Source organism: Battus philenor, unplaced genomic scaffold (genome assembly GCF_028537555.1).
Source record: "Battus philenor isolate CCGP_79_NKW_IND1 unplaced genomic scaffold, ilBatPhil1.0.hap1 SCAF_28, whole genome shotgun sequence".
Classification (NCBI taxonomy): domain Eukaryota; kingdom Metazoa; phylum Arthropoda; class Insecta; order Lepidoptera; family Papilionidae; genus Battus; species Battus philenor.
In genome coordinates, this window is record NW_027181691.1 from 3,400,996 (window position 1) to 3,415,170 (window position 14,175).

The 14,175-nt window shown below is 37.8% G+C and overlaps 1 protein-coding gene across 4 annotated transcripts in view; it reads left to right on the forward strand.

Annotated features, from left to right (window-relative positions):
• Eip93F (Ecdysone-induced protein 93F) overlaps positions 1–12,845 on the forward strand; it is a 294,791-nt gene extending 281,946 nt beyond the window's left edge. For all 4 annotated transcript variants that reach the window (XM_068769418.1, XM_068769419.1, XM_068769420.1 and 1 more), the window contains one exon: positions 6,966–12,845. In XM_068769418.1, the coding sequence (XP_068625519.1) occupies positions 6,966–8,295 (1,330 nt within the window). In that variant the 3' untranslated portion in view covers positions 8,296–12,845. The remainder of the gene's footprint in view (positions 1–6,965) is intronic.
• Positions 12,846–14,175: the final 1,330 nt, after the last annotated feature.

Consider the following 14,175-nt stretch of genomic DNA (forward strand, 5'->3'; position numbering starts at 1 on the left):
TCGTATTGCCCATTAAGGCGCAACATTTGAAATGGTCGCGTTCGCAGCCACTTCCTATTGAAACATGGCACTCGGATTATACAAACAATGCTCAAGTGAACGCACCCATTAAACTGCGAAAACGAAACTGAACGATCTACTTCTGGGTCAACGCACCTTTGACAGGTGGCGCCATGATGGATTGCTAAGTTTTATGACTCTTGTAGTAATGTATGTATTATTTATTCTTGTAGCGCGAAGTGACGGCTAAAATATTGAAAAGGCTAAAACAGAAGCTACATTAGCCTTTTACACAGCGTGATTGGTTATAGGTGTAAAATTTTTAAAGAGGTGAATGTAATGTTCATCATATCATCCGATAGGCGCCACTGATACGAAGAAGAAAGAATAGTATGGCAATAAGAAAATTTAGTTGATAAACTATTATTGTAACTGTTATCCCTGTGGATCCAGGACAGGAGAAGCACGAGAGGTCCCAAATAGCACGGGCAAAAAATAAAGAAGTATTGACATTTTCCAAAGATCGCCACGACGACTGGTATTGCGCTGTCCGTATTCAACGACATCCTGCAACGTTTACTATGTCATCTGTTCTCCTAATGTAGAGCATATCCTTATCACTAATGTGCAATCAACTAATGTATGGTGCACACTGTCCAAAAATTAATGATTGATGTCTCTGCAGACTTTCTACTGTCGGATGTTAATATCCTGTCACATTCTAATAGAGTATCAAAGTGAATACACTGCTTTAATTTTTTTACGCCTATAACAAATCACCGTGTATATATATGGTGGATCCTCTTTCCTTATAAGTTTCCTCTAAAAGCGCGGTGCAGTTTCCGAACGCGAGGCGCGTGGAAACTCTATATCCGGTGGTGGCAACTTTCCCCGATTCGTACACTCCGGTTGGATGTAGGTTGACTCTGTAACATTATCTCACGCCATTCGATTCTAAAACTGTTGTACAAGTGATACCCACCGCATTCACGGGATATCGCGTGCGTGGATAAAAAAAACATCTATGCTAACATACAACACCTTTCTATATATTTATACCAACATACGTATATTTAAATAAAAACATTGTAAATGGTTTTTAAGTATATATTTATTTAAAACCCTTTATTGTATACGATCGAAAATATATACATAGTTATATAGTATAATAGTAAAGAAAAAGTACAATGGGCGGTCTTATCACACGACGCAAATTCCTACTGTCTACCATAGTATATAAACAGTAGAAGGATAAATAACCGGGTAGTTAACGTGTACCTAAATACAAACATACATACATATACATATGTGTGAAGCATATAATTAGAATAAATACGGTACAATTCATAATTTTAAATGCAATAATAAATAAAAACATCAAACTAACTTGTGTGGCATTTGCCTCTGATATAATAAAGAGAGAAAGATAAAAATATATAACAATTAAGGGATAAATAATAATTGGTCTAGTAAATATTTCTTAACCATTTTCTTAATTAGTAACATGGATAAGTAATAAATTTATCTAAGTGCCTGTATTAGAAACGTTTAAAGTGGTAACAATTAAAAAGTCAAGTAAATTTTTAATAGGCTCCTATCAAATCGGAACGCGTTTGAAAGCCTCGCGACCATATTTATCGTAATGTTTACAAATAATCACTATCAAATCATATATATTCAGTATAGTCATAATATATTCAGTCATATATAGTTTAAAGTCACCTTTAGTAAAATTTTTGTCTTGATTTAACGTGGATGTATTCACAAGTAGAACCAAGGAAGACAACATCAACACTGTAAACAGGCAACCAAGAATTTTTCTTAAGATAAATACCAAAAAAAAGTTAAATACTCTATTATTGTCGAATAGGTATTTTTAAATGTCAGAATAAATGACAAATATTTTAGTTAAATTAAAAAAGCGTCTATCAAAAAATACTTTTACACAGCTTATTCTGAAAACGGTACGACCTGTGCAACAAGTATGTTTGTGCTACAATAAAATTAGTTCCTTACATCTGTATGGTTCAGCATCTGAAACTTCGTCTTGGCACGGAGTCAATAAATTGACACAGGTTCACTTCTTACCAAATAGTTTCAGTTCTAGACCTAGATATTGACATTTCTTTTTATTTTAGATCAAAATCAAAAAAACTAGAAAAAGAGTTATTATTTAATATAGTTATATTTAATACTGTCTCGAATATTCAGTTTTAAATACAGAATTCTATTATTTCTTTTAAGTCTGCTATTATATTTTTATTTTTTTAGTAAGACAAGGAAAGTTTTAGAAAAGAAAATAACGATAGTTGAGCCAGTACACCTAGGTAGTCTATGGATCCCTATTTTATCGAAATCATTATTTCTCCTCTAGATTTTACCAAAAGGTTAAAAACTAACTCCTCGATAACAGATATTTAATACATTGTAATGAATAAGCTTGGCTTAACGAACAATAATTTCTCTGAATAATTAAAAATGAACGATCAAACGTGTTGCTAAGCATAAACTCTGGAACGGCTTCATAAATTCAATTCTATTTTTAATCTTTTCGTAAATAATTTGAAAAATGGAAATTCCGAGAAGAAAATACTAAAAAAATATTTCTTTTCTTTTAAAAACCACGGAGTAAAATAAAACACCTAGCTGTCAAATACTTGAAGTTATAAAAGCAAAAAGTCGTGTTTAGATTTCATAAAACTAAACATATCATATACCTCTGAGCATTACAATAAGAATCTAATCACTTTACTAAAGTCTTACAGTATACAAAACAGAAAACTTATTTCTGTTTACATGTTGTTAATTAAGACATTAAATGACTATTTAAAATGGTCTCTGAAACGTTTTCACTTGTTTATTTCCATTACACTGTGACGGGTTAATAAATTTTGACAATATGAAGTCTGTTACGCAGTTAGTTCATATAACAATTTGTAAGTATATAATCGTAAAATTTATATCACGTCCACCCCTGGACATAGGCCCCTATATTTCCAACAGTACTGGCTGTAAACAGCCTATATACATAAGTTATGAATATTACTAAACCGGAAACTGTTTTAAGAATTCGTTAAAATTTCTGACAGAAAAAAAAATCCGAATTTATCTAAACACGTCATAGATAAAGGTAAAAAAAATATGTATCTGTCCGAATAGACGACAATGTACTAGAAGTTAGATTAGAAACGAAACGAGCACGTCCTAAGACATGCAGATCGCATGCGGCCACCGTTATGAACGTATCATTTCAAAGTCAAAGAACCCGTATATCGGACAGTGTCAATGCTCTGTCGGATCGCGGACTGAGTGGCGTTGCGAAAGAAATCGTAAGTTTATCCAACTGCAAACTGACGCGCAAGCTACGCCATGCCCTCTGGCCGCACGGACTCGATGAGGAACCTCGTAATAAATGTAACCATAATCGAAATTACACCGCGGAGTTAATATCCGGCTAGCATCCGCATAAGGACCACGCCCTTGTAATAATACACGTAAAATTGCAACGATCTTATGTTATTTACATCAAGTAATAATACTAGGTGGACCGATAATATAGTTAATGGATGCGGGTAGGGCAGGACCGGTCATCGTGCCGATTTTTGGAGGAGGCCTAGGCCTTGCAGTGAGCGTTATGTGATAAAAATAAGAACAAGAATAATACAGGAGATCCTAAAATTATTTACATAGGGTTATTTACAGTGAGTTACTTCCACATTTATACATTTAGTGGAAGCCAGCTCTATTTCTCTTCATTTTACTCTATCTTAGACAAAGAGGGTCCAGTTGTTGCTTCCTTCATGATGGCTCGATCACATTTGTGGTTTTTCGCGTAATATTTTATACCTGCATGGCATAGTGGTTCTTTGCCATGTATCTAATTTAAAGTGACCACATGTGTAGAAGAATTCCAGAAATGAACCATTTAATAGAAGCAAAAATCGAATTAAAACCCTATCTTATACTCCGTCTATTTAAAACTGCAAAAATCCCACAACAAATTCTTATCACTCGACTCGTATTTGTTTTTGCGATCACTTTCTCAATATCCTTAATAAAGTAGTAGAGAAATTTATTCCAAAGCTTCATTTATTTATTTATTTTTTATTATTTTAAAGACTCGCCTAGAAGTGTCTATAATTATTGGTCAGTATCTAATGTTATTAGACGATATACATTTAAACGAACTCAACAATCTCTTACAGGCTAGTTACACATATACAGAATAGATATTTTTTATTGTTTATTATGAAAAGACTAAAAAAACAATTGCAAAAGATATTTGGAAACCGTTCCAAAATACATTTACATAATTTAAATGTCGCTAAGATTTCATGATCCGGTAGATTCCATCACACTATAACATGATTTTCTAAAATTTTTTTTGATAAAGTGTAAACCTATTAAATCTTTTACATTATAAAACAGATAATATATGTATTGGAGTGTATTGTAATACACTTGTCCACGAGAAAAAAATCTTTCCCCGTCCCAAAATTTTTGAATCTCCCCCTTTGTCGATGTACAGAAATGAACATTAATTTTACGATTCTCGATGTGACTAACTGATAGATTATGATCTTAAGATTTTTATATTCGAGTAAAGATTTTTCATTTTTCAAATTATCCAGAAGATGACGTATGTATAGATTGTCCAAAGACAAGAGTTGGAAATCTTAGAGCAACAACCGCTGGATGGTCCTGAATAAAACAGCAGGGAACGAGGCGCGCGCAAACCGATTCACGTCACCGAGAGGAACAACGTCTCAGCATCGATATTATACACAATACCCAATCGATAACTGAATAAATTCATTCGCCGGGGCCGCGATGTGGGTCGCATGACTCGCCAAAACAAATAAAAATGCAGCGATAGTCGCCCAGTGCATCGACCTTGCATCCTCGCGGCCGTTGCACGCGAAAACACACCATTCCCGCTGGACATAGAGCCTGCAATACCGTATCGATTGCAGCGAAAAATAAGAAAGTAAAACCCAAGATGAAACTAAAGACGATCGCCGCCCCGCCGTCCAATTCGAAACCGTACCCGTCGTGTATAAGGTCCAGTTCCGAACGAAAGCCATCGGGAAATAAAAGACGAAGGGGAAAAGATAAAGATGCATTCATAGCAGTCCGTTATCGGCGAGTCCATGAGTAAATATTTCGCATTTCGCTTATCTCTGGTTTAATAAAGTCCGTTTTGAAATGTCTCGTTTCGTCGACCGCCCGATTGCCGGCTGTTGACCCAGATTGTTTTCTGATTCATTTCACTCAGCCTGTACCTTTTGCGCTCTTTATTTTGATAAGATTAGGTCCGTATTTGCGCGGTCGCGAAATATTTGCCACTCGTGATAACGAGATATTTTTCTTTACACTTGAAAAAACGAATACTTTTAACTTTAGAATAAGAATTCTGTATATCCCGATGACACTTGGAAATAGGAATTTTCTAGAAAGATTTCTAGTGTACAGCAAAACAATAATTTTATCAATCAGTATTCTAGTAAAACTGTAACATGTGACGGTGTGAGCTGAAACTCTCAAGGGAATACTCGACCTTCACAACCTTAAAAGAGGTTTCGACTAAGCGCCCTCTGCCCTCTGCACTCTCGAATCCGCGGAATCTACAGATACCAATTAAGTATCAGTGTAAGTCACGTCTAACAAAACCGAAGATTTTGATGTGCAAAATCAATAAGACACAGTTCAGCTTAAACGAGAGAAGTGCATCTCTTGTCTTCCTTTTCGCATAAAAGTATGACATTGAAAAACCTCACAGATACAGTTTTTATTTTCGCACGCCACCCTTATTCATTCGACGAAAAAGCATTATTCTTTAAGACACTTTATTTTTTAAAATAGTGCTGCATGCTAGGTAGACATCGTGTTACATTTGAAACGTATTGGTTATCTACTTTATTTCCAAAATAAAAAAATTAAATTAAAAATAAATTTGGGCACCATACAAACTAAAAACATCACAATCCTATGGTGTGAATCAATTTGTGTTGTGACACGTACATCTTTATACTATCAGCAAAGGTATATGTGAGTAGTGTAAGCGTATTTTGCTTGTGACAATGTAAATGTATGTGATGAAGCTGTAGCCACAGTTCTAAAAGTTTTTGAATCGAGATTTTGTATTTTCGTAAGATTAAAATAAAAGCGTCATTTTTTTAACATATATACTTAATCACAGATGTTATTATAATTTCAGACATAAGACTTCTGTTGACATATAGACATTGATCTTCACCTTGGGTTTACAATAGGACAGGTTGAAAACTTTCAGCGTTTTTGCGATTGTACGCCGTATTCTGGTTGTGTTCACTCCAAAACCTGAAGGCCCCTTTGCCCCCACTTGCCAATCCGCTGGACTATATATGTGACAGCAGTCGTCGTAAATAAATATATGGTTTATTATGTCATACAAATATCTATGAATAATTCAAATGTTTTGGCTGGCAGTGTTTCTACATTTAATATTTCACGATGAGGTACCTCGTAGAAAGCGCGTACTCTAAACCTTTTTTCAGTAACTAAGGTTGTGGACTGCTACAGGAACCTAGGTTCATCATTATTAAAACCTAGACCTCTGAGACTGTTCTTGCCCTGTCAGCAACTTTCTGTTACCTTACCAAGTTGTCGGTTAACCATCCAATTTATTATGTATACACATATTATTTTTCTAACTAAACATACTGTTTGCCATTATAAGATCGGCGACATGGCAATGAAGTTCATCCGAGCTTTGAAGGCATAGGAATCACACAAAAGATGTTTTGATAAAGAAATAAAATGCGAGAAACAAAAAAACGCAACTTTTGTTGTTCCATATAAACCAGAGTCAATTAAAAAAAGACACGTTACTGTGCGATGTATTGTAACCAAAATATCGTATACCAGCTTTGGGTACAATTGTTAGACGATCAGTGACATGGTAGTAAAGTACTATTTGGTTGCAGATTAAAACGTGCCGCGCTCGACAACGCCAGCAATGCGCAACGGCGGACGTACACCGACGACGAGCTGCAGTCGGCGCTGCGCGACATCCAGTCGGGGCGGCTGGGCACGCGCCGCGCCGCAGCCATCTACCGCATCCCGCGCTCCACGCTGCGCAACAAGATCAACAAGTGCGGTCTCGCTACCGACGCCGCACACGACTCCGAGCCCGACAGCGACCCCGACAGGACCGACTCGCCACCCTCCGTCATCCTCAAAATACCCACCTTCCCCCCGCCCGAGGACAAGAGCCCCTCTCCGGCAACTCCGGTCACCCCCATCACACCCATAATCCCCCCGCCGCAGCCGCCGATAAACCCTACTTCCCAACTACTGCTGCCGTCTGTTTTCGCCGACCCGCCGTCTTCTCAGCACCTGTTCACGTCCCTAAGCGACGTTATAGCGAAAAGCATCAGCCAGAAGTTTCAGCAGCCGCTCGAGAGACCGCCGCAGCCCGAATTGCCGTTCATGAGGGCACCCGATAGGCACGTGTCGGTGATCAAAACGCCGCCCGACAATCAAAGGAATTATGCAGCGCCCAGCAATTCCAGAGCTACCACCAACAACAACGGACAGCCAGCCACAGGAGGCAAAGGCACACGCCCCAAGAGAGGCAAATACAGGAACTATGATAGAGACAGCCTGGTGGAAGCAGTGAAAGCCGTGCAAAGAGGGGAGATGTCCGTGCATAGGGCGGGCTCCTACTATGGCGTGCCACACTCCACGCTAGAGTATAAGGTGAAGGAGCGGCACTTGATGCGCCCGCGCAAGAGGGAGCCGAAGCCTCCGCAGGAGGCGAAACCACAGCCCAAGCCGCCGCCGAAGCCGCCCGCCAAACCCTTTTCGAATGGCCTCAACGGTCCCGAAACCTACCCCCCGACGGGCTACCCCTTCTGGCCGGGAGGGTTCGCTCCGCCGCCCGCGCCAGATCTCTACGCATCGCACATGATGAGGAGATTGCGCGACGAAGCGCCCCCGGCAAACGGATCGTTCCTGGAAGGAATCATCAGATCGAGTTTAGAGAGGCCTTTGCTGCAGCGGCTGACGGAGCCGCGGGCGGCGATGGGCACCGGCGAAGCGCCCAGCCTGCTGCGGCGGCTGGCCGGCGAGCCGGAGGAGTCCCCGCCGGCGCGACGCGCGCGCATCGACAGCTCGGATCGACAGCTGGCCGCCGAGATGCGCGACGCCGTGCAGCGGCTGCGCGCCGACAAGCTGCGCCCGCGCAACGGCACACCCACGCCCCCCGCGGGCTCGCCGCCGCCCGCGCCGTCTGCGCCACCAGATCGCGCGTAGAGCCGCCCCGCGCCCCGCGCCCCCTCGCCCTGCCGCCGGGCGCCTCCTCAGCCTTTGTGATAATTGTTTTAAAGTACATTCCGTTGGCCGCGCCGCTCGCCGGCGCTAGTGCAATAGTTGGAGTTTCCGTGTATACCGTTCTAGTGACAATAACTATAGTTCTGTCCGACCTGACCGGTTTCCTTTGCTCTCACTCTCGCTTCCCGTAGCCCGAGCGCTTCCCCGGCCGCACGCTCGCACGCGACATGTATCACCAAATATCACAATAGTTACCTAACGTCACAACCAGTTCAATACAACACAGCTTTACTGATGCAATATCACAATTACATAGTGTTAGACCCGCGCCCTCTCGGTCACGATGACGTCACCTGCGCCCTCCGTCGTCTGCTCCTGTTCTACGATGCATTTCTCTCGAGTACAGTTTAGACTACTTCAGTTCCTGGATATTGAAATTTTTTACGGACTTACCTCTTGCACTTCCTACTTCGGGTTGCGGAAACCAAAAACCACAAATTGTTAAAGAAGCCAACGCCGGCCGGACGGCGCAGGAGGCGTGGCCGTCAGCGGTTGTCCAAAATTTCTCCCAAAATCCGAAGAGCCTCGAATTTTGACCTTGTTTTTAAGTAAAAGACAACCAAAAGTTAATGTTATAAAATCAACTATTTAAATATTTTTAAGTAATAAAATTGTAACAAATTAATTGTAACGCTAGCTACGATTGTAACGTTATCGATTAGTGAGCGGACGATCGCAGGTTTTGTGCGGTGTTTTTATAATTAGATAGGTAATATATTGAATGGAATTATGAGGCCGCACCGCGGTGTTAGGACTTGTGTGCAATTATTATTTTGTAAAAAAATAGTAATTCTAACTGTGTCTAAGCTAACACGTGGATTTCCATATTACTAAATGTGATATCTAGGTATTATAAATGCGGTTTGCTTCTGGAACAGGGCGCCTTCGGCCCGCCGTGGTATACACACGTACGAACGTCGGTACATCTAGTGAACTTATATATTTTATGTACTATTATTGTATCTTAAGAAAATATATTCTTATTTTTCATGGTCCAAGTTTTAAATGTTTTATCGACTATACAAAAATATGGATAATCATTATTATATTCTTGTCGACTTTAAAAATAAAAAAATTATAACTAGCCCAAAAATCTTCAAAAAAAAAATTAAAATAAATAATATCTTCAAATTTGTGGAAATTTTGGTGTTCAATCGAAAGTATATTACGGAGGTAAATGGAAAATGTATACGCTCTCCCAGATTAAATTTAGGTAAAAACTATTTGAATATAAAATTATCATACATACTAATTAATGTAAGTTACGTGTAAATGTGCGCCTCTCAGAAGTCTTTGTATTGTGTATGTAACTAAAATATACATATATTATATACAAGTTGAAAGATTATTGTCGTACATTTTTCTTCGGAGACACGAGCGATGAGTCGGCGAGCTCGCGTTTGACACCTCGACACACTCCCCTCGACCAGACCGTCTACAGACGCCGCGTATCCGCATATCCGCATATCCGTATCTCCCAAAATATCCGAATCGACATACATATCCGATGACGTCGTGTCGAACGCGAACCCGCGGTGCAAACGAAACAAAAATTTTTATATTCGAAATTTTAAAGGTAGTCGATAGCATGTTGCTCACTCGTTGCTTTCCGTTCGCGACAGTCGTCGTCTCGGCATTTAATCCTTGTATGCGTTCATTAAACGTTTATTGCATTTATGATAAACATACCAACCTTTTTGAATTACTTTCGAGTACACCGTTGTGGCGAACTATGCCCCACCAGACCGCATTTCAAACGTCAAAAAATTTAAAAATCGAACAACTTCAATGTTTTTTTTAATACGTACACGGAACTGTGTGTTATGCCTGACATTTGTTGTTAGCTTAAAGAAAAAGGTTATTTTGTGTAAGTTTGTACAGAAATAATAGGATGGGACAAATTGCAAAGAGAATTTAGCTATTAAACATTCCGTTTAGAATGTTACTAGATTTTTTTTTAATTATAATATAAATATTTTCGCATCGGGAACAAATCATTATGTTGTTTAATCTTATTTTGTAACGTTAGTTAATTTTAAGTGGCTTTATTTTTAAATGATCCCTATATATGATTATATTATATTGAGATGTTAAACATGTCATTGTTTTTGTGCAAAGTGTTTGTGGGGTTTCGACGCCCGGTATAAAAAGAGAGTTGCGACTGATATGTAGTAGAAAAATTGCCACGCGCTCAGCGCGGGCCCGGTCTGTACAAATGGTATAAGCCGCCTTTACACTTTTAATGTTATTTGCAGTGATCTCCGCGAACTCACCGCCCAACGTTCCAACTGTGCAACCTTTTTACACGACTTTTGTAGACCATAGACAAGGCCCGATGAGGTCTCATGTCCGCGGACGAGTCGCCCTCTCGCGCGCATTGGTGACACTACTGTACAAAAATCCGACAAAACTTCACGGCTCCACGAGCGTCCTTCCTATTGAAGAGATCACTGGTTATTAGTGAAACGTTTTTATTGTATATTGTTCAATCATTTTTCCACATAGTTTTAAGAATTTTAGTTAATATTGTAGAGTAATTTTCATTATTAGGTAGGCGGTAGTAATTCTTTAATATTCTGTTAATTTTTTTTCATAATTGTAATAAATTTTCCGTAAGGGTTAGGTTAGTCTTGAACGGTCCTCGACTGGTCCAGGAACAAAAAAAGACAATGAAGGGAAGTTGCATTTTTTTTAATTAAACAATTGTAAAAACTTAAGGTTCCGCGAGACGTTATGAATGTGTTATATCTGTGTAAGCTCTAAGTGCAATCATTCTCCTCTGTCGTTCGTTTAGAGCACGTTGCTGTTGATACAACTAAAGGTTACACCTCGTGGTGGAAAGCATAACTACGTACTACTAAGGACGCGTATTGAATATTACTCCCACTTATTGCCTAGTCAAGCTTTCAGCAGCGCAGTACTTCAAACGGCGTGTGCTCTAGTCGAGCTCCCGCGCGGAATTGACGCGTCGCATCAATTTCGGCGTTCGATTTTTAAAATTTGACAGCCCGCCGTCGCCGCGCGGGAGGGTAGACGTTGCCAGCTCTTTATTTCTTAGCATTCGTGAACACACGCTGTTTGTTTGTGTGACTGTAACGTTGTACATAACGGTCGTGTAGCGACGGTCGGCGCGGACGCGCGACGCCCGCACTCCCCCCGCCGCTCGTCGCTGAATGTGTAAGCTCTTTCTGTACGTTTCTCTAAATGTAAGTTTCACCTTTATTGTCAGTACTTGTTTTTCTTTTTACAAATGTATGTATTTCTAGAAAATTAATTTTTAACGATAATTATTGTACTATTATTACAATAATTGACTTATTATTATTATTATTACATTAGAATTATCGTGGAAGGGAATAGCGTATTCAGAGATGATTTTGTTTTTTTTTTTAATTCCTGCTGAACGCAGTTTACGAACGCGAAAGTTCGTTTAAAAATTTATGTACAACACAAAGCATTTAATTTTAGACATTTAATATAATGTTATCTTTATAAAAAAAAAACTAACTAACTAGTGTGAAATTCGATGAAATATTTTCATGGTGTATTTATTTAAAGAATATAACGCTTATGTCAAATCACATCACATGCTGGGGGACATTTCTTCTTTTTGAGAGTGTTGTCTACGCGAAAAAAAAAGTTTTATTTGTGATTGGATAAAAGGTTAGGCAATGGACCAATGTATAGACGCTGTTAATTCCTAACGAATTAATCGAAAGGCTCATGTTTTTTTTTAATAATATATAAACTGCTAAAGGAGCTAACGAGATCAAATTATAATATTGTTGTTTAATTATTGAGTACAAGTTTTAATGGAATATTTTTTTCAATATACCTTACTCGCCTCTTTATTTTTGTTATTTTGTTCCTTTAGTTTTTATTATTATTATTATAATTGTTTAATTGTCTCTACAGATGATTTCGCGTTAATTTTAGCGATTCAATTTATTTTTTATAACAGATAATATATATTACTCACTCACTTCCTCAGTAAGACAAGTGAAGGTTATAGGTTTTTTTTTATCTAATTTACTACTCATATTTGTTAAAGCAAAATATAGTGGAATGATATCGGCGGAGAGTGAGAAACAAATCAGTGATTGGCACAACACTAATGTATTGAATCTAGTCAAATTTGAAAAAAGATTAAAAAAAAAAGAATTTTCGGAACGCTAAGCTGATTCGACTGACATTTTTTTTTGATAAAAAAAAAATTGAAAATATCGTCCAGATACGTCGCGTGGCGACTTAAAAAAAAAGAGTTGATTTGACATTGTGGAATTGTACGCAACGTGTCGTAGGGAACTGTTTCTTACGTATTAAATAATGTAATTTACGTAGCATCATTTGAAGTGAAAATTTTTTCATATTATGTAATGTCCTTTATCTATAAGAACTTTATATCTTTATGTTAAATATCTTAATGACGTGGCTGGTTAAGCAGGTGTAAGAATGTGCGAGGATATTTAAAACCTGTATACAATAAATTTCTTTCATTTGTTGAAAATTCAATTGTTTCATTTATATTTATCTACCCTTAATACAACTCGATCAATCCTATATCTGTCCCTCTGGACGGTGAACATAACCTGATGATATCCACTGATTTGGTCGTGGCCATATCACGCCTTCACAAAATCCTTTTGAATTTAATAGACTATTTAGCATATGGTACACACGACTGATTACACGAGAATACTATACAATATAACTATTGTACCATGGCAACAGACAGTATTTTTACATTTTCTATACTCGTCCTGCATTGGATGTTAACATCGCTGTTAATCTCATATATACTGTCCTGGCCACCTTTTGTACTTCAGAGTATATTTATAATGATCTAACATAAAGCAATCACGACCGATCTATTAAGAATTCAACTAATTTTCAAACCACAAGAAAGATATAGATTTGCACATTTACTGCTCTCGTCCTTCTTTGGATGTTAATCGATTATCTCTGGTACAGTAATTTGACCGCAGTGATCATATCACTTCTTACTGCGCGATCACCTTTTTTAAAAATATTTGGCATAAACCAGGTGTCGACAACCTTAAAAAAAGTTAAATTTATATAATCCTACGTGCTGCTGCACCTAATAAAAAAGTTACAATTTTTAAAACCTTCCCCGAGATATACTTAATAATTTACAACATTTTCAAGGCGACCAAATTTATAGTTTTTGAATCAATCGAGTACATACATACAGACATATTCAATTATACACATAGAGATTCAATTTAAATTCATTTCTGGATTTTTTTTTTAATCATAACTTTTTCTAGAGAAATGTTTAAGGAAATAATTGGCATCATACAGCCTGGTTAATCCTGTCTTATTTAGATATATTTTGATTTTACTAACGGTCAATTAATAAAGCTTATATCGTATAAAGAAAATTTAAAAGTATTATATATTTATAATATATAAATTAATTCCCTCATAAAATTCAAATTATCCAGTTTGATTTATGTCCTTGTATATCCTTAAAAAGTAGTGATAACTTCAATCTGTTTACATATGTTATACATTTCACTTATACGAAAAGTTTATTAGTTATTTCTCTCGTCTCTTATAAACATTAGAATCGACGGTAATAGTAAACAAAGCACCAGAAAAGATTTGCGATCTACGGTTTAACAACCTTTGGTCGAAATCATTTATTCATACATAACAGTAGAAGTTATCAGTTCATTCAAATATACTTCCAAGTGACCTATGATTTGGTTTTACAATACCGGTTAGAATTGCAGAAACCTTTGCCATAAGACAGCCCGAAATCAAAAACATACAAATAAG